Here is a 21,140-nt window from a genome sequence, read left to right on the forward strand (position 1 = left end):
CTTATATGAGTTTGTTTCCTTTCCATTTTGGTACTGATTTTTACCATAACACTTTTCAAAATGAAGGCATCCAAGTTTAATTGTTTTGGACTTCACGTAACAAATAATTTACTTGAACGAAATTTCATATTGAATCCTCATTGGTTCAATTTCATATTGAATTCAATTGAATTCATATTGAATTCTCATTATACATTTTAAAGCTATCTTATATAAATAATTCAGTACAGCCAGTTTATCACTTTAGATTATTTTGAAATGTTATTACACCCACAAGTATGTGATCACACACACTATACATATGTGCTTACAATCCTGGAGCCCTTCATTATAGTAGTAAAGAGAACTTAAGCCTTACTGTTAAAATTTTAAATTTTTATCAAGCAGATGGTAATCATGTATAACCTGCAACTAAAAATTCTATTACAAGTGATTAGAAAATGTATTTTCTAATTATAATAAGTTTTTTTTGTAATGGAGCCAATTATGTTATGTTCCTATGACATGGAGCTCTGTAATACCCTACTGATTTATATTTTGCTTTCTTTACATATAGATAAGCATTGTTATTTATATTTACTTGAGTGATGTTTATATTGTATCTGTTTATATTACTTGACTGATGTTTATATTATATGTGTATTATATTAATTAACTTAAAATTTTTTAGCATTTTTGCAGCATCACTTCCTTATTCAAGATTAGTTCTTCGTCCATAACAAACTCACCTCAAAGTCCATCACCTCAGGAAAATGGGAATCAGACTAATACCTTTACCTCCCAGAGTTCAGCTTCTGGCTCTTCAAACTCTGTCTTTCAAGAACATAATGAATTTTACCACTATTCAGACATAGGAGAGACAATGTACGAAGATACAAACAGCACTTCAAACTCTAAGTCTTCCCTTATGGAACTAAGAGAAATGCCATGCGTTTTACCAACTATGACTTCTTACAGTCAAGCCAGTTACTGGAAAGATTCCAGTTGTAATGCTAACATAGTACATAATCCTTTCCTGATTAATACAGAATCAAGAACTGTGACTGGTAACTCCTTTCAAAACCAGAATGATTCAGAGTCAGATGTCTTTTATTTGGATCTAACACAAATGAGCTGTGAAAACATAACATCACCAATTGACACTCAGAAGAGAGTTGCCCCTAATTTTATAAGTTATCAGGAAAAGGGAACACATGATGCCAAAGGGCCTATAAAAAAAGGAGCATATGCCTCTAACTTTTCTGTAGAAGGCGCTCAATCTCCTCTTCCCTGGAACTTTAAGAAAAATGTATGGAAACAACAGAATCACTCATTCAACTTAGACTATGGTGCAGATCAGACTACATGTGACAAATGGTTCTTTCAGAAAGATAATTTATTCACTAATCAGCAAAAATATCCATCGGATGAGTTAGAAGGCTTCATATATGAAAGTTCAAATGATGAGACTAAAAAGACTTTCTCGAAAGAATTACCATCTGTCCCTAGTTTGGATTTCTTTTGTGCTGCTGATCCTAATGTAAATCAAAAAGAATTCAGCAGTCTTTATTTCCACCAAGGAGCTGGAAAATGTTTAGGACAGAAAAGGCACTCTGAATCCTCATCTAACTCAGGAGACAAGAAATCATTACCAGGTAACACTATCTTAAGTTATTAAAACTACTCACAGATGTAATTTTTTTTTAAGTTTATTATTTTAGTAGTCTCTACATCTCGTGTGGGGCTCAGACTTATGACCCCAAGATCAAGTCACATGCCCTTCCAACATGAGCCAGCCACCTCTTGCAGATATGTAATTTTAAAAGAACCATTTCTAAATTTTAAAAAATTGTTTGCATTCATTACTAAAAGAATTTTCAATAGCTGTGGGGTCAAAAAGAAAATCAAAATTCTAATTATAGACATCTAAGAAAATAAATGCAAACAAAATATGTCAAATTCTTGTAGCTTTGGGGGCACCTCAGTGGTTGAGCGTCTGCCTTCAGATCAGGTTGTGATCCCAGGGTTCTGGGATCGAGTCCCACGTCGGGCTCCCTGCAGGAAGCCTGCTTCTCACTCTGCCTAGGTCTCTGCCTCTCTGTGTGTGTCTCTCATGAATAAATAAATAAAATTTTAAAAAAAATTATTGTAGCTTTAGATGAACTAAGTGTTCAACTTAAGTTAAAAATAACTCAGAACAGGACAGCCCGATGACCCAGCGGTTTGGCACCGCCTTCAGCCCCGGGGGTGTGATCCTGGAGACCGGGGATCGAGTCCCCCATCGGGCATGGAGCCTGCTTCTCTCCCTCTCCCTCTGCCTGTGTCTCTGCCTCTCTCTCTCTCTGTCATGAATAAATAAATAAAATCTTTAAAAAAAAATCAGAACAAGTCTAAAGCCGAAGACTAAAATTAACAAAGGCTAAACAGAGAAGTCAGTGAATTAGAAAATTAGCTTCTTTATCAGGCAGGAATATTTAATAGGCTAACATTTATTGAGAGCTTATGATGGGCCAGGTGCCCTTCCAGCCCTTTTATGTGAATTATTGAATTCTGACAATCCTGCTAAGTAGATATCACTATTAGTTAGCTCTTCTTTGCAATTGATGTTTCTGAACATTTAATCATACCAATTTTTAAAAGGACAATTTTATTTTCTCATTTCTTGTAATCTACCTCTTAAACCTTTATTTTCTGTATCATTTCGTATTACATTGGCCTAAACATCTAGAATAAAATATTAAGTTCTAATGGCCCTGCAGATGTGGCCTTACCATGATAGGGAAAATAATAACAATAATAATAATAATAATAATAATAATAATAAATAAATAAATAAATAAAAAAGAGAGAAGCTTAAGCTTCAAAGCTTCTTTTATGCATAGGCCCTTTTGTGAGGATTGAGAGAGGCCCAGAAAATCTCCTGTTCTTTGTTTTGTTAAAAGAAGACTTCCCCTAATACCATATGATCTCACCCATAAGTGGAATTTAAGAAACAAAACAAATGATTTATTTATTGTGAAATTTATTCACAAAAGACATAGAGAGAGAGGCAGAGACACAGGCAGAAGGAGAAGCAGGCTCCATGCAGGGAGCCCGACATGGGACTTGATTCTGAGACTCCAGGATCCCGCCCTAGGCCAAAGGTGGTGCTAAACCACTGAGCCACCGGGGCTGCCTGAGCATGTGACTCTTAATCTCAGGGTCAGGAGTTTAAGCCCCATGTTGGGCACAGAGATTATTTTTTTAAAAGATATATATATATATACACACACACACATACATACATACATATATATATATATATGTTATATGTTATATATAGATGTTTGAATAGAGAGTCAGCATTCCTAACACCCACGTTATTCAAGGATCAACTGTATAAACCCCTCAGGACTCACAAAACTTGGATTTGGTCCTGTTTAATTTAATAGTCACAATTTGTTTTGTTCATAATTTTAATGGGAAGTATTCTATCCCTAGTTTTGTAGGAACTTTTGTGAGGAATAAACACTGAAGGGATGCCTGGGTGGCTCAGCTGAGCATCTGTCTTTGGTTCAGGGTGTGATCCCAGGCTTCTGGGATTGAGTCCCACATCGGGCTTCCTGAATGAAGCCTCCTTCTCCCTCTGCCTGTGTCTCTGCCTCTCTCTGTGTGTCTCTCATGAATAAATAAATAAAATCTTTTAAAAGATTTTAAATCTTTTAAATCTTTTAAATCTTTTAAAATATTTTTAAATCTTTTAAAAAAATAGATGCTGAAACTTCCAAACTTTTTTGGAACCTGTTGGGAAAATTAAACATGTTTTCTCCATTGACTCATTAATGTCAAGGTTATATTAACAGGTTTACTAATATTTAAATCATCCTTATCATTCTGTAATAATTGGTTTTTGAAGAGTGATTCTTTTAGTATGCTGTTGAATATGGTAACTAATATTTATGATTTTGATATCTATTTTCATAATGCAATTAATCTATTGTATCCTTTATTTGTGCTTTGTCACATTTTGTCATGAAGTTTATCACAGCTTCATAAATGAACTGAATGAAAATTCCATTTTTGGGCAGCCCCGGTGGCACAGTGGTTTAGCGCTGCCTGCAGCCTGGGGTGTGATCCTGGAGACCCGGGATCGAGTCCCACATCGAGCTTCCTGCATGGAGCCTGCTTCTCCCTCTGCCTGTGTCTCTGCCTCTCTCTTCGCTCTCTCTGAATGAATGAATAAATACATCTTTAAAAAAAAAAAAAGAAAATTCCATTTTTTTCTCCAGCGTGAACCAAATCAAGCATATGAATTGCTATATGTTCTTGAGCAGAACATCCCAATATATAAGATAATCCTCCCATTTTCTCAATGAGAAGTTCTCAGAAGTTATTTCTAATAAATTTTAATATTTAAGCTGTTGGAGATATAGATGGATTACTCAAATGTCTACTTACATTTAATCATTAACTTAGTTATAAATATTTTTTTAATATTTAATTAATTTATTTATTTATGAGAGACACAGAGAAAAAGAGACATAGGCAGAGGGAGAAGGAAGCTCCATGCAAAGAGCTCAATGTGGGACTCGATCCCAGGACTCCAGGATCACGCCCTGGGGCAAAGGCAGGTGCCAAACCTGTCTCTGCGTCTCTGTCTCAGTCTGTCCCTCTCATTAATAAATATTTATAAATAAATAAATAAATAAATAAATAATTTTATTCAAATAGTTCACGTGAATCTTTGATACTAGATTCATTATCACTATGGAAATTTTCTACTTTTTTACTGTGGTTTCCTGTAGCACTTTATTACCTTCAAATACATTGTTTAAGATACAACAGTTTTAAAATTCATATTAATGCAGCCCTAGATAGTTTATTCCAAAGATTATTGGCATAATCTCAAAATAATTTTCCATTTGTCTTATAGATGTGTATCTGTGATCTCTATGATGAAAATACCTACTACACTGATTTTTAAATTTGTTTGTAATGGCATCCAGCTTTTATAATTATGAGATTATATTCCCAGGAATAATTACTAAAACAATTTAAAATATTTTATCCTCCTTTTTTACTGATTTAATTAACCAACCTCTAAAAGAATTCAAATCTAGGACATTTCAGGCTAATGTGTCATAGATAATACAGTCATAGAAAGTGAGTCCATCCATTACCACCTATCAAATATCAGAGCTCAGGATAAATTCCACAACATTACAGATAGGAGGTAAGGAACAGGTTTAATGAGGGAAAACTTAAATGAAAGAGTCTTAAATTCAGGGAGATTTAATTATTTGTGCAAAGCATGAGCATGCAAATATGTGTAGATGACATTAATTAGTATTGGGCCATTAGGTACAGGTGCATTTATGCTAAAAATGTAATTTTTATAGTCATCTCAGTTTGGAAATTTTAACACTTTGTAGATAGATGAAGAAATAGGATGCACCAGAATAGCTGGAAAAAATAGCTACACTTTTTTATCATCAGGAATAAAATTGTTTTCCTTTTTCTCCTTTTGACAGATTTCATGTGCTCACAACTACCACAATTCAAAAAACGGCGGCTAGTGTATGAAAAAGTCCCTGGTAGAGCTGATGGACAAACTCGTCTGAGGTTTTTTTGAAAGAAAGGATAGTATTCTGTGCTACATTTCTTTGTTTTTGATGAAAATCTAGTAACAAAATGATTTAGATTTGCTCATTCATTAAAGAAAATGCAGTTGTTAGATGTTCTCAGTGTTTTTATATTAAATTTTCAGAATCTACATTCTGTCCTATAGGTTGCATCTTTGTAAGTAAAATATTCTAATTGGCATAAATGTCATAAGATCCAAATATCTTCCAGATTCACCTGAACATTGTAAGCCTTTTTTTTAGAGCAGTTGATATGATATATACATTTAGAGCAATAGCAATATATATTGTCTAGTTGTCTTCTGAAGAGCTCACTGCTTCCCACCTTCCCTCCAGCAAGCCTTTTTAGAAATGAGCCTCCATCTCAGTCTGACCCTTTAAGTCAAGAAGTGAAGATCACCAGAGTCAACCCTCCATCACTAAGAAAGTTAAAATCTAGGCAAAGTTGGAGAACTTCCCATTTAAAGTGTTCCCTCCAGGGGTGCACCTGACTGGCTCAGTCAGAGGACTGTGCAACTCTTGATCTTTGGAGCATTATTAGCTGGAGCCCCACATTAGGTCTAGAGACTACTTACATAAATAAATAAATGCTTAAAAAAATAAAGTGTTGCCTTCCTAAATAAAAATTTAAAACAAGTCACTAAGAAAATATTTGCAACCTACGTAATAAAAAAAGATTTATATTCCAAATATACAAAGAATCTTACAAATTGATAGGAAAAAGATAACCTAATAGAAGAATGAGCAAAATATATGAATAGATATTACACTGAAGAAACAAAAATAGCCAATAAACATTTATCTGTACCTTCATTACTCATCAGACAAATGCAAAGGAAAACAAATCACCTATCAGATGGGCAAAATTTTTGAAAATTAATTGTATTTAATGTCCACATTATTGGAGAAAGAACAGTTTCCTATACTCTTGGTACAACATTTTTAGAGGATAGTTTGTATATTTTTTCATGGCTGATTGTAGGTTTCTGTTACTATGGTATTTATATTCCCTTGAGTACATTTTTTAAAAAGATGTAATAATTTTATTTTAAAATGTCAGAATTTTTAATAAAGTTATACTCTTTGCAACTATTTGGTTATTAACAAAACTTTTGTATGTCATGTCTAAAATGTAGGTAATGGGTTTTTGACATTATTATAGGTGGTACACCACCAAAAATGTTTAAAGATCACAAGCACACTATGAAGAAAGTGTGATAGATGAAGAAAAATCTATCAGAAAATTGGCTTCTGAAATTTTCCTGGCTTCTGAAATTATCACCCTATTACTACTAAAATTGACCTCTTCCTTCTTAGATCCAAGAGACACTCAGATATCACCTTAATTGACATCTCTTCAGTGTTTGATACTGTTAATCGTGTCCTCCTTTTTGAAAAGGGCTCAACACCACCTCTTAACTTCCTCCTCCTACTGTCTTCTTGCTATTATACTTTTATTTATAGGATGTTTGGTTTTGCTTGATTAGTGGGTGGAGACTTTAAAGAGAAACTATTTCTGGAAATCTAATTGCAATTTCTGTTCTAGTCTCTTAAAGTTGTGGCAGGATTGCTTCTAAACTAAGGTAAGGCTAAGGCTTCTCAGCTTGCAGATCTCCTTTATCCTGCCTTTAATCAGCTTCCAGAGGAGAGGAGTTTCTTCATAGACCATAGACTGCAGCAAGCCTTGAGGCTAGGCTATCAACACTCATGGCCCTGCTTCCTCACCAAATGGAGTGGAAGTATCTGAGTCCTCTCAATGGCACCTGCTGTTTAAGGACACATTCTGCCTGGAACTGGAACAGTCTCTGTCAGAGGTATTGGAAAGCAAGTCTTATGTTAGGAGTCTGGGAACAGTGGATTATAGTAAGAGTTCTGCTTTAGCAGAGCACTACCTTGGAGTCATTGTCATATGAGGTTGGTTGATCCATAGAAGCCCGAAGGGCCTAGTTGGGCCCTTGTTAGGGGTCCAAAAGGGTGGATCTAGCCCCCAAGATCCTCTTCCAAACTCCCCATCACAAGGAATTGTTTGAAACAGCCCCAACTTCTCAGGTTGCCTCTTGCAATGGGACCTTTTTTTTTTCCCCCCCTCTGAGAGCATTTCCCTGTGAAGTTTTTCATGTTCCAAAGAGATACTTGTAGGGGCTCCTGGGTGATTAGTGTCTTCCTTCAGCTCAGGTCATGATCCCAGAGCCCTGGAATGGAGTCCAGCATGGGGCTCCGTGCTCAGTGGGGAGTCTGCTTCTCCTTCTCCTTTTGCCCCTCCCACCTGCTTGCGCTCTTGCTAGCCCTCTGTCAAATAAATCTTTTTTGTTTTTTTAAGATTTTATTTATTTATTCATGAGAGACACACAGAGAGAGAGAGAGGCAGCAGGCTCCATGCAGGGAGCCTGATGTGGGACTTGATCCCGGGACTTCAGGATCATGTCCTGGGCCGAAGGCAGGCGCTAGACTGCTGAGACACCCAGGGATCCCCCTCAAAGAAATGAAATCTTAAACAAAAACAAAAAAAGAGAGTTACTTGCCTTTAGATCCATTGTTGGTGATAGTGCTACTCACTTTTGAGGCCTTTTTAGAGATCTTACTCTAAGTTTCTAGGTCCAGCCCTAAGTTTGTAGGCCTCACCAGAACATCAGCAGTCTCTTCCAACAGATCGACATAGATTCTCCTTCCCTTGCCATTGAGACTCAGGGCACAAATGGGAATCAACACCAGGCGTCCCACTCCTTGCCTCCCACACTAATAACTTGGTTATGCTCCCTGACATAATAAGCCTGCCCTGAAACAAGGGTTAGAGGAGGTGGGGAATGCAAAGAGCAATCCAAAATGAGAACTGAAAAAGTACATTTTCCTGTCTTTTTATCTAGTTTATGATTTAATCATACAAGTTTTTTTTTTAAGATTTTATTTATTCATGAGAGACATACACAGAGAGAGAGAGAGGCAGAGAGAGATACAGGCAGAGGGAGAAACAGGCTCCATGCAGATAGCCAGATGTGGGACTCGATCCTGGGACTCCAGGATCACCCTGGGCTGAAGGCAGCACTAAACCGCTGAACCACCCGGGCTGCCCATAATCATACAAGTTTTTAACAATACTTAAATAGAATTATTTAAATTAGATTTTATATAGTCCAGTATACACATCTTTTCTTTTTTGATTTCTGGGTTTCCTGCCTTGCTTAGGAAGACCTTTTAATTTTTTAACTTAGTTATACAACTGTTCCCCTAGTTTTTCTTCTAATGCTTTTGTATTACCTTTCTTTAACCCATGTTATTTTTTCTTTACATAATGCAAGCCCAATTTACTTCCTTTCAAATGGATGGCCAGTAATGCCAGCACCGTTTGTTAGTAAACTGTATTTTCCTACTGAATAGGAAAAGTTAAGTCTATTTCTGAACTGTTATGATCCAATCATTTGTCTATTCCTATATCACAATAATTTTGTTTTTAATTTTTTTTTTTAGAAAATCATAGTTTTGATTCAGCATCTTCAAAGTAGGGTTGGTGTTTTTTTTTTTAAGATTTTATTTATTTATTTTAGAGAGAGTGCATGTGAAGGGCAGGGAGGGGCAGAAAGAGAGGGATAGGGAATCTCAAGGAGACTCTGTGCTGGGCATGGAGCCCATGGAGCTTGATCTTATGACCCTGAGATCAGCCTAAACTGAAACCGAGAGTCAGACATTAAGCCACCCAGGTGCCCCATATTCAAAGTAAGTTTTAATATCCAGTAAGACATGTTTCACTCTTGCATATTTTATACACACACACACACACACAGTTTTAAAAATTATTCTTGGGGGAGGGGCACCTAAACATATCTTAAGAATTTTTTAATTGTCATTAAAGTAAAAATGGCATATAATTTCCATTTCCATTTTTTTTCCCATTTCCATTTTTAATTAGCTCTTGCCAGTATTTTTCTACATACTTTGTATCCAGTGAGCCCCTCAAAATCTATTACAAATTTGAGTATTTCTTTTCATCAGTTTTCAAAGTGTACTATTATATAATCTATAAATACATTGCTTCTAAAATGTTAGCCCCCTTTCATTTTTTTCATCTTACTGCATTAGTTAGCACCTCCAAAGCAATGCTGTATTGGGGTATTGGGGTGCCTGGGTGGTGCAGTTGGCTAAACATCTGACTTGATTTCTGTTCAGGTCATGATCTCAGGGTCCTGGGATGGAGCACCTTGTCAGGCTCTGCACTCAGCAGGGAGTCTGCTTCTCTCCTTCTTCCCCTCCCCCAGCTCACACTCAATCTCAATAAATCTTTTTTAAAAAAGGAAGCAATGCTGAACAATAATAGTGATAAAAAAGTATGCCTGTTTTGTTCCTAACATGCTGAATGCGTCCACATTTCACCACGTAGTATGAAATCTGTTGCTTTTGATAATTATCGTTCTCTTCCAATTTCACTTAGCCACTTAGTTCTTATTCAGAACGGTTCAATTTTGTCAAATGACTTGGCATAGATTCTCTTTAAACCATTCATGTAATGAATTACACTGGCAGATTTCCTTTTATCAGACTACCTTGGTCATGTTGTATGTTCTCTTGATATACTAGTGAATTTGTTTATATTTAGGACACGTATCTATTTTAAATGCGACATCTATAGTTTCTTGTACTGTCTTTCCAAGTTTTTGCCAAAGAAGAAATTAGAATCAAGAAAAGATTTTTTATATACAGAAGTCTGTACATAATAATGTATACAACTTAATGAGTTTGAAGAATATTCCTCTGAAACCATTATAACAATCTATGCCACAAACTTATCATGTTCAAAATCTTCCTCCCATCCTATTATTCTCACCTAACATAAAATCTACCTTCTTAGTAAATTTTTCAGTATATAATACAATATGCTAACCATGGCCACTATGCTGTGGAGTAGATCTCTAGGACTTGTATAAGTGAAAATGTGTTTTTTAATGGAGATTTTTTAAAATGCTTATTATTGTCAAAATGGAGAATGGAACGTTTCAATGTTGACAGAAGGGATCCAATAGTTGAAGATAAAGGAAGAAGGAAAATTGATAGTGTAATTTCAGAGAAGATAAAAAAGATCCAGAGAACAAATAGCAGAAAAGAGACACCTGAATTCTGACTGAATGGAAGAGATTCAGATCTCTTAGACTTGGAAGTTTAGTGGCCAGAAGTTAAGGGAGTTTCCATATGATGGCTTATTTTTTCTAAATAGTAACACTAATTATGCTAAAAGATATATTCATTTATTTATGGGTTTATACATAACTATTTCAAAGTGCAGATGTCACCAGAAATTGAGCTGTTTCTGCAAATTATATTTTTTTTCAAAGTTCTACAAGGACTCATAAGCAAAAATTTCATTTCCCACTTCCAACACTCAATTTCACAAGGAAACAAAAATTCATGAAGCCTTACAACAAAATCAGACACAAAATGTTGCTCCCTAGAAAATGATGAATTGGAATGCCTGGGTGCCTCAGTGGTTGAGTGTCTGCCTTCGGCTCAGGGCATGATCCCGGAGTCCTGGGATTGAGTCCCATATCAGGCTCCCTGCACGGAGCCTGTTTCTCCCTCTAACTATTTCTCTGCCCCTCTCTGTGGTCTCTCATGAATAAATAAATAAAATCTTTAAAAAAAAAAAAAAGAAAATGATGAATTAAGCAGAAATTTTATTTCCAAGCTCATCCCAAGATTATTACAAACACAAATAAAGTATCCTTTTAAAAGTGTCCCAAATTAAATCAAAGGCACATTACCAAAGTAAAACACTTGTGACATTAAGAATTCAGTTAGGACGTAGTATTTTCACATTATTTTGTTTTTAATCATTTGCAATGTTCCGAAGATAACATTTAAACATTTTTTTAAAGACATGAAATGTAGGTTTCTTGTGTGTGTTGTTGGTTTTTTTAACAAAGTACATCCACAACTATAAAGTAGAGGAACTTAAGACAAAGACCAAATCTGCTTCATACACAGGATGGAGCAATCTAATACACAACATAACATGAATCTTTCCAAACAAGTTTGTTAAGAAACAGCTCCCATATTTAGTGTTACAAATAGTCTTCTCGTTTAGAAAAATCAAGACATAATTTAATTAATAAAGTCTGTTCTCCCCCAGTTTTATACTTGCTTATTTAGAAACTGTAAATTCATGAGAAAAGAACAAGTTTTGTTATGGTATAAAAATCTTAGGAACAACAAATACTCAATTTTTTAACAAAAATGTTTGCCTTCCCAAAATGTAAACATCCAGTAAATAAAACAAACATAATATTCCAGGTATAGAAACACCAGTAATTCACTTATGAAAGAGGTGTATTTGGTGGTAACATTTTTGTCTTAAATATAAAAGCATTTTACCAAAAGTCTGGCCATTATTATCTAAAGTCTTCCCCTCACTCCGTTTCCTTATCTGAGTAGAAACTCATCAATTTCTATAGAATTTTGGCTATAGGACCAGGCCAAGGAAAGGTCTGAAATATCTAAAAGTTGTTTGGCTGGAGAAAAGTGTTTTCTTGAGACTTGGAGGCAGTTAGTTATTCATCACTTTGCGCCTGAAAGCATTCCTCAGTGAGCTCCTTCCTTACTGCAAAGAGAATTATGTAGATTTTCACATTAGTAAGATTTATACATAAAATTAACTAGTCATCATTTCAGGTCACTTTAGTGTTCTCAAAGTAGAAAGTAACAATATAAAAAACATCCAAGCTACATCACTGAATGAGTACCCATTAAAGTGCTTCATAAAAAGGAAAATGCTATGCCAGCATAAGACTATTATTTTAATACCGTAGATGTAGACATTTTCCATTAAAAGGTACAATAGTACCTGATAGCATGATTACTTCCTTCTAATATGAACAATTTTCTTTTGCAAATCTATGAAAAAGATTCCAGTAATCTATGCCCTGATTTCTTCCCAGAAAAGGAAAAAAGTGAGAATGTGGATGAAACACATTAAGACTCATGAAATTTCTAATATGCCACCAAAAAGGTGTTTTCATTTCAGTAATCAATTTTTAAACCTCTTTTAACTATCCACGTTATCCCCTAATAGCTACATTTTTTCCTCTATTAAAACAGATATAGTCTGAAAGCCTCCAAGAAAAGAAATCACAGCTGGTGGTAGGAACAAGTGTCCTCTGGAGGGTCCGTAGTCCCAAGAGCAGCAAGCATGCTGATAGCGCCAAGCAGCAGATCACAACTCTGGGATGGTGTTAGGACAGAAGACGGTGGGATTAAGGTCATGAAATAACTATTAGCCAACTCATTTAAAGAGCTCAAGTACATAAGGATATTAACATCTTATGAGTTAGTGCCCAAGAGGATTGAGATTCTCTCAATGAGATGTATTCCACAGGCATGCGTTCTGCTGTTTCTTCAGATACATTTTGCTGTTTCTTAATTTCCCCAACAATAGTAGATATTCAAAACCCAGTTGCCCAACCCCTTGGGAAGACCTGTGATAATGGCATGGCCCCAGTTTAGCATGGTGTATCATTACTCACCTGCCTTTAGAATAAAGCACAGGATCTGGGCTCCCGGAAGGGGTTGCTTCCAGCTGGAACACCTACCAGCAGGGCATCCTTACAGGCATTCTGCATGCAGTACTGTTGAAGCTCTGCAGCTGCCTGCGAGACCTGAAACAAAGGGACAACAGCTTGACCTGCTGCGCACAGCCAGAGCCACCCAGCAGCCATCTGATACTCTGAAAAATGATGCTACAGCCTGATAAAGGTCCCACATCTTGTGATTTCCTAAAGTCTCTTTTTTGCTGAAAGTTCTAATAACCGAAGTCAAAGAGAAAATGTTACAATTTCCATGATTCAGGGTATATTTTTATTTAGTTGCTTCTTAAATAAAGGAAAAATAAAGCTGTATCTTTGATCCATTTAGAATCCTAGTCTTGAGACTGAATTGCTAAAGAAATAGCACATTCTAGTGCTTCCTTTACACATTTTCACGTAAAAAGTGTGCACTGATACAGTCAGGTTTGCCATGTGAGCAAACTGTTTTAATGTTTACGAGGCTGGAGCCTTACCAGTCTGCCCAAAACAAGTGACAAGTTTTCTCTACCAAGCTTTTAAAGCAGGATATCTTATTGGTTAAGAGTGCAGCTTCTGGAATCAGGATGCCTAGACTCAGGTTCAGCTCCATCATTACCTGTATGATCTTGGGTAAAGTTAGCTTAATTTCTCAGTTTTTGTTTTCTCATCTGTGAAACATATTTTGCAATAGTACCTGACTCGGTGAGTTGATGAGACAATCAAATGAGTTACATGCATTTAAAATACTTGGAATAGTGCTGACATAATAGCAATACATCTGTGGCAGACTGCAGAAACAGTCACAGTATTTTGCAGCTCCTCTCACCAAGAAGTAGAGTCTTTACCCACCCCTTGAATCTGGGTTGGCCTTGTGACTTGCTTGGACCAGGAAAATGTGGCAGAAATAATGGGCAAGTTCTAAGGCCTAGGCCTCAAGAGCCTTTGCAGCTGCCTCTCTTGCTGTGGTTAGAACTGTAAGACCACCACCCAATGAGCCCAGGCTAGCCTACTGGAGGTCTTGTGGAGAAGAATCAGTGAGCCAGCTCCCACCACCTGCCTACTAACCTCCAGACGTGTAAGTGAAGCCACCCTCCATCTGATTGCAGATGCATGGAAGAGCCCAGCAAAGATCAGGAGAATTGATCAAACAGGCGAGCTCAGCTCAAATTGTTGACCTAAGAATTCCAAGTTAGCAAATGCTGCTTTAAATCACAAAGTTTTGGAGAAGTTTAGTAGGCAGCACCGATAAATATTATTCTACCTTTCTTCTTAGCCTCCATTTGATGCCTTTTTGTACATCGAGGCTTTCCTCACATTCCATTTTATGTGCACTGAGAAGGTGTTTTGTATAAAATCTCACTCCTATTGTACAAAAATGGTTCCAATTGCTGTTCAAGTATTACTACTAGATTGTGTTTACTTTCCCAAGCTTCTAAATAACTGCAAAGTGAACTCATTATGTTTACCACCTAGTTTCTAGAATGCTTTAGGGATTTTGGTTTCATTCATTTATTCATTCATGTAAGAACAGTATTATTATATAAATATAAAAATATTATCAAGCTAATGGTTAAGCTTTCTTTTCCCTCAAAAGAAGTTCTGACATTTTCATATTAATTATAATTGGAATTACTGGTTATATTCAACAGTAATTCACAAGGAATTTTAGAACCAACTATACTAATGCTTACTATTTCTCCATCAGAGGAACAGATGAATTCCACACATGATGGATAGAAGGAGACTATCTTCCAGGATCCCTGGAAAAATGGGACTAACTAGACCCTAGCCTAAAGAACATGATAAAAAAGTTAAGCTGAATGGATATGCTGAGAAAATAAGAGAAGAATAAAAGTGGTCAGCATTTCTCTAGCACTTTTACAGGAAAAAGACTTTGGGGGCCAGGGGTGGAGTGGTGTACAAGCCCAAACACGTAGAAGCTGTCATTTGCCATTGCCTTGGTTTGAGTCCATGCTCACCCAGCAACTTCGCAGAGACTTCTCCAAAACAGAGAAGGGACCCTTGGAAGGATATCAAGCACTACAATCCCTGGGAAGGGATGCTCTTCACTAAATGCTAGGAAACCAGTGTCCTGGCGTATTTACTGGTCAGCAAGTCTGCTGAGAGCATCCATTCATCACTGAGCCCTGAAATGAGGCAAACTAGACACCGAAAAGTCGTGACACCCTAAGGTGCTGCCTGAGAAGCCTACCAAACACTTGAAACCATACTACCGTTAGAACAAATAAGGTATTATCTGTGTGACCTTGGGCAGTTTACTTGAATTCTCTGGGTCTGTCACATCACCCATAATTTATTCTTAAATGTAGAAACTATCTTGCCTAGCTACTCCACAGGGTAGGCAGGCATCTGGCCCACAGCTCTCCTTTCCCCCTCAGATGCCAACATCATCCCAGTTTCAACAACCCTAGTTTCAGTTCCCTGACCTCTTTCCTCCAATAGCTTTCTCAATTGCAACAGTTACAGCCAACACCTGTAACCGCTCCACATCTGAAATTTTTCGCTTCAACTTCCTACTTTCTGATCACAATCTCTCCTACCCATTCTGAACGCTGCTTCCTTATCACACTATGTCTGTTCTTTGACCTCTGGGAGAACACCTCCTCCCCTTTTGCGGCGTCTTATCACCAGGAGGCTGGTGCAGTTCCTTCTCTATCCAGCCAGTGTTTTAGCCCTTCTGGCTAACCCCTCAACTGCCTTGCCCTTTGCCCCCTCCTTCCATCTTTCTCCTGCATTTCCTCTGCTCACCCACTACTTGGATCAACCACCATTCACCTTGGACACTCAGATTTCTGGGTGGCCAAATGCTACTGGAGAAGAAAAAAAAAATATCCGTAAGTAGGACAATCAGTCTCCAATCTCAAAGTAGCTGGGTCTTCTGAGTCACAGGTGTCTATGGATTACCTGGTAGGGACTCCTCTCCCATTCCCAACAGCACTGTCCTCCACCCCCACTCTTGGGACTCTCCTCTGCCCTAGAAGAAAACCTGGCCTTCTGGGACACCGGGGTGGCTCAGTGGTTGAGCATCTGGCTTTGGCTAAGGGTGTGATCCTGGAGTCCAGGGATGGAGCCTGCTTCTCCCTCTGCCTGTCTCTGCCTCTCTCTCTCTCTCTCTCTCATGAATAAATAAATAAAATCTTAAAAAAATAAATAAATAAAAAGAAAACTTGGCCTTCTCCGTCACAAAGAAAACTGTCGTCATACAAGTCCTTAAATCCATACGTCCAGAAACAGCTATCTTCACACACCTGCTCTCCTTTCTTCCTATCTCAGAAGGTGCCCCTCCAATCCCATGTCCCCACGCAGTGTCTCCTCTACCTTCAATTCTCCTCTATTTGTTCCCCCTCAACCTAAAACTAGTTTGTTCCTTTCCCTCAACCTCGAAATAAGGCTTTTCGCTTTCTAAAAAAAAAAAAAAAAAAAAGTTTCCTCTTTAAAACCAGATTTCTCTTTTAAAAAAGCCTACGTGGGCACCGTCGGTGGCGCAGCGGTTTAGCGCCGCCTGCAGCCCAGGGTGTGATCCTGGAGACCCAGGATCGAGTCCCGCGTCGGGCTCCCTGCATGGGGCCTGCTTCTCCCTCTGCCTGTGTCTCTGCCTCTCAGTCTCTCTCTCTCTGAATAAATAATTTTTTTTTAAATGCTAAAAAAACAAAAAAAAAGCCTACGTACCCTATCACAGTCTAGATTCTGCTCCTTCCACACACCTCCCATGGCCTCTCCCTCCCTTGTCTTACGATCCTCACTGAGGGTGAAGTTACTTTACTTACTGGTTGATGTGTTTGCCGATGGCCTTCGCCACTGTCATCGCCGCAGTCTCAGTACCTAGACGGGCGCCGTGAAGGCCCTGGAACACCACGAACATCCGTCTACACAGAACGCTACCCTAGCTGCTCAACACACTACACAACACGCTTTTCAGTCAAGGGACTGCACATCGGACAGTGACTACGCCCCACGTAACGAAAGCCGCTCCTCCCCCGCCTTCGCCCGCTTCTCCTCGCCTCAGCCACCTTTCGGCTGCTCCCGTCGCCACACTCTGGTCCTTTCGTCAACACTTTTCCCTCCCTCTGACCCCCTCAGCCTTGTTCCCTGAGCCTGCAGCCGCGCGGCCAGACACCGGGTGTGGCGGCGGGACCCACGTCCCCCACTCCGCGCTCCCTCCTCGCCCTGCGCCCCGTCTCCGCCCCGCTCGCGCCCCCGACCCTTCGCCAAGGCGGGTGCTCGTCGCCGCCGCGCGCCCCCAGCGCATCCTCAGCGCATCCTCAGCGCCCCCGCGGGCCCGCGGCCCCGGTCTGCGCGTGCGCCCCGCCCCGCCCCCACCCCGGCCCGGACACGCCCCCAGGGCGCTCGGCCCGGGCCGCCTCCGGGGGTCTCGCCCTCCCCCGCCCCGCCGGGCCCGGCCTCCTCCACACGGGCCCGCGTCCCCGCCGAGGCCGGCCGGCGAGCCGCCGCCCACCGAGACCAGCGGCGGCGAGGGGCACCGGCCTCGCCTCCCACGTCTCACCGCGCCCCGGGGACCGGGCGCCGCCGGCCGCCTCACCTTGATCCTCTCCACGCCGGCCTCCAACTTGAGCTGCTCCACCAGGCGCTGCAGGGCGTTCACGCTGGCGCCGGAAGACATGGCGGCGGCGCTGGGCTCCGAGGGCGGCGGAGCGACGCTGCGGGAGCCGCGAGGCCGGGAGCCGGAGCGCCGCCCCGGGGGCGGGGAGGCCTCTGCGCCCGCCTCGCCGCCCGCCCCGCCCCGCCCCGCCCCCAATCCCGCCCCGCCCCCAATCCCGTCGCGGCCGCCCCTCGCGCCAGCCGAGCCGCAGGTGAGCCACCGCGCGGGGCCCCGAGTGGCCGGGCCCGTGTCTGCTCCGCAAGCGCGGAGATGCCCGCCGCTGCGCCCGGACGCGGGCCGCCCGTCTCCTGAGCGCCGCGGGGCTTGAGGAGGAGCGGGCGCCACCTGCGGGGCCGGCGCTCCGGGGCTCCGGGGCCGGGCGGACGGAGACGCCCTCCTGAGGGATCGGAACCGGGACGCCGTGTGGCCCGAGCCGGGGGCGAAGGCGTCGCCGTGAGCTCGTGAGGGCTCGGGTGCCTCGCCAGGGTCTGGGGAGAGGAAGGACGGATGGCAGGAGCCCCGGGAAACCGTGGCGGGGCTGTGAGCCCCGTTGCTGCTTCCGGGGGTCGCCAGGTGAGTCGGCAGGTAAGGTAAGCAGGGCCCAAGGCGGAGGCAAGAGAAGAAACTTCCATTCAGCCACCCCCGGCCCCTCCCACCTCACCGTTTAACTCTAACCATTGTTTCTGTGGTGCTGCATTCTTTTTTTTTTTTTTTTTTTTAAGATTTTATTTATTTGGGGGCGTCTGGGTGGCTCAGCGGTTGAGCGTCTGCCTTTGGCTCAGGTCCTGACCCCGGGTCCCGGGATCGAGTCCCCGCATCGGGCTCCCCGCATGGAGCCTGCTTCTCTCTCTGTGTCTCTACGTCTTTCTATGTCTTTCATGAATAAATAAAGTTATTTAAAAAAAAAAAAGATTGTGTTTATTTTACTGGAAAAGAGGCAGAGCAGGGTGACGGGCAGAAGAGAGATTCTCTCCCCTGGGACAGGGGTTGGATCCCGGATCCCTGAGATCATGACCTCAGTGGAAACCAAGTATCTGAGCCTCAACCGACTGAGCCACACAGGCGCCCCTGCATTATTTGTTTTAATTGGGTACATTAGTTTTACAAAGCTGGCATCATTATTACTGTATGTAAAATGTATGTTTTGTGTTAATTTTTTTTACTTATGTATCATAAGTATTGCCTTTAGTATTGGTCACCATTGTAGGTAGTAGATCCTTGAGCAACACAGGTTTGAACTATGTGGGTCCACTTATGTGGGGTTTTTTTTTTTTTCAATGCAGTACTGAAAATATTTTCTTATGATTTTCTTTTCTTTTTTTTTTTAAGATTGATTGATTTGAGAGAGAGAGTGGAGGGGCAGAGGGAGAAGGCGAAGGAGAGAAGCAGACTCCCTATGGAACATGGAGTCCCCGCATCTCCGGGCTGGACTCCGGGCTGGATCCCAGCACCCTGAGATCATGATGAGAGCCAAAACCAAGAATCAGTAGCTCAACTGACTGAGCTACTGAGGAGCCCCTTCCTTTTGATATTCTTAATATTTTCTATTCTCTAGCTTTATTGGAAGAATACAGTAGATATTACATACAGCATACAAGATAAGTGTCAGTCAACTGTTATTGGTAATGCTTCCAGCCAACGGCAGACTATTAGTAGTTAAGTTTTGAGGGAGTCAGTATGTGGATTTTTGACTGCATGAGGTCAGTGTCCCTAACCCCCATGTTATTCAAGGGTCAACTATATTCGTCAGAATGTTTTGAGTAATGCAAAAAGGTAACATATTGGCTTATATAACTGAAAAACCCAGGAACTTTAGAGTAATGGATTTAATTGCCCAAATAATAGCTTCAGGGCTCTCTGTCTTTTGGCTCTGCTTTTTCTAGGTTGACCTCATTTTCTTCAGGGGTAAATAGACTCTAAGAGGTGCTGTGAAGGAATGTTCATTCCATGCTTTCACTGTCCCAGCCTAGTATTTCTTTCCTTTCTCATTATTCCAACAAAAACTCCCATACTGGATCTCACCAACCTTATTCAGTCCTGTGCCCACCTTGAACCAATCATTATTGGAAAGCAAGCGGTATATAGAGTATATAGAATTGGAATGTCCAGGTTAGGTGTGCCTGGACAGCAGGAGGAGGGATGAAACACCAGCTTCCCCTTTTTGGGACTGAGGCACTCATTCCCCCGGCTGATGGGAGTAGCTGCAGCTGATGCCTCAACTAAGTCCCTCTCTGGGAACTGCCCTTAGCTGATAGCCATCCCTCCCAGTGTCAGCACCTATCCAGATTGATGTGGGATATGTAAGACCTAAACCCCAAACCCTTTGCCTCAGGTTAGAACAACAATGAAAGATGGTCCCAGCTCCACAGTTCTTTGCTGGGATCATCTGAGGCCTTTATGGCAGCTATTTCACAGTTCAGCTCCTTCTGCACAATCCACACTCCCTAGACTCCCCCACAGGTGTTGATTTTGACACTCCCCAGTAAACTTTCTGCATGAAAATCTCTATCTTACAGTCCTTATCTCTGAGGAACCAAGCTGAGACACGCAAACTACATGGACTGAGGAGGGTAGGGGAAGAGTGATTCCCCAAAGGAAAACTGGGGTGCTGAAACCAGAAGGGGGCCAGGAGCAGTCAGAAAAGATATACCCTACATCTGTTACTTTTAATGACTGCATGATACTCCGTTGTACAACCGGATCATAATCTACCTGCTGCCCTCTTACTTAACACTAGGAAGATCACCTTAACATACAGCTTTGTGCATGTCTGAGCTTGGGGCAGGGGTGGGTGGGTGGGTGGATGCATGCATGCATTCCTAAAAGTGGAATTGTTGCACTAAAAAAATTTCTTGAACTTTTCCCTACTTTATCCTCCAGAAGGTTGTAGCGATTGCTAGTCCCACCAGAAGACTACTTATTTCTCTGCACCCTCACCATTCTAGATTGTGATTCTTTATCAGCCTAATAGATGAAATATCGCATCTCAGATCTTTTAAGTATCTTGACACTGAACATTCCTTTTTATTTTGTGAGCTATGTGTTCAGTCTTTGGTCTGTTAAAGTTTTTCTTATGACAAGAGCAGATTTGCAAATGTTAAACCCCTCACTAGTAACAAGTTCTCTCACCACAAAGAACTTCAATCATATCCTAGTCAAAGGATGAAAATACATGTTGGAAACATTACTAGATTGCTGAGGAAGACGGAATAGAATGGTCACATGTCAAAAAGGCGTGGCAGAGAACTCCAAGCAATGGTACAGACTGGAAGGGCTGTAGAAAGCTCCTCAAAAATGGCAGATCTGAGATTTTGAAAATATGAGTCCTGCACGTGGCACAGAGGAAGGGCGAAAGCATTCCAACGAGGAGAGAGC

The 21,140-nt window shown here is 40.8% G+C and overlaps 2 protein-coding genes across 4 annotated transcripts in view; one reads left to right on the forward strand and one right to left on the reverse strand.

Moving 5' to 3' along the window:
- SHOC1 (shortage in chiasmata 1) overlaps window positions 1-6,689 on the forward strand; it is an 81,991-nt gene extending 75,302 nt beyond the window's left edge. For both annotated transcript variants that reach the window (XM_072731973.1, XM_072731974.1), the window contains 2 exons: window positions 671-1,634; window positions 5,490-6,689. In XM_072731973.1, the coding sequence (XP_072588074.1) occupies window positions 671-1,634; window positions 5,490-5,590 (1,065 nt within the window). In that variant the 3' untranslated portion in view covers window positions 5,591-6,689. The remainder of the gene's footprint in view (window positions 1-670; window positions 1,635-5,489) is intronic.
- Window positions 6,690-11,243: 4,554 nt separating this feature from the next.
- GNG10 (G protein subunit gamma 10) lies at window positions 11,244-18,268 on the reverse strand. 2 transcript variants are annotated; one of them, XM_072727676.1, is made up of 4 exons: window positions 17,706-18,268; window positions 16,933-17,009; window positions 13,106-13,237; window positions 11,244-12,183 (listed from the first exon to the last, which is right to left on the reverse strand). In XM_072727676.1, exons 1-3 carry the CDS (start codon window positions 17,784-17,786, stop codon window positions 13,168-13,170), a joined length of 228 nt encoding a protein of 75 aa, XP_072583777.1. In that variant the 5' UTR covers window positions 17,787-18,268; the 3' UTR covers window positions 11,244-12,183; window positions 13,106-13,167. The 2 variants fall into 2 exon arrangements, with proteins under 2 accessions (XP_072583777.1, XP_072583776.1); XM_072727675.1 differs by lacking the exon at window positions 16,933-17,009 and having other exon boundaries at window positions 17,706-17,881.
- Window positions 18,269-21,140: the final 2,872 nt, after the last annotated feature.

Source organism: Vulpes vulpes, chromosome 12 (assembly GCF_048418805.1).
Source record: "Vulpes vulpes isolate BD-2025 chromosome 12, VulVul3, whole genome shotgun sequence".
Classification (NCBI taxonomy): Eukaryota; Metazoa; Chordata; class Mammalia; order Carnivora; family Canidae; genus Vulpes; species Vulpes vulpes.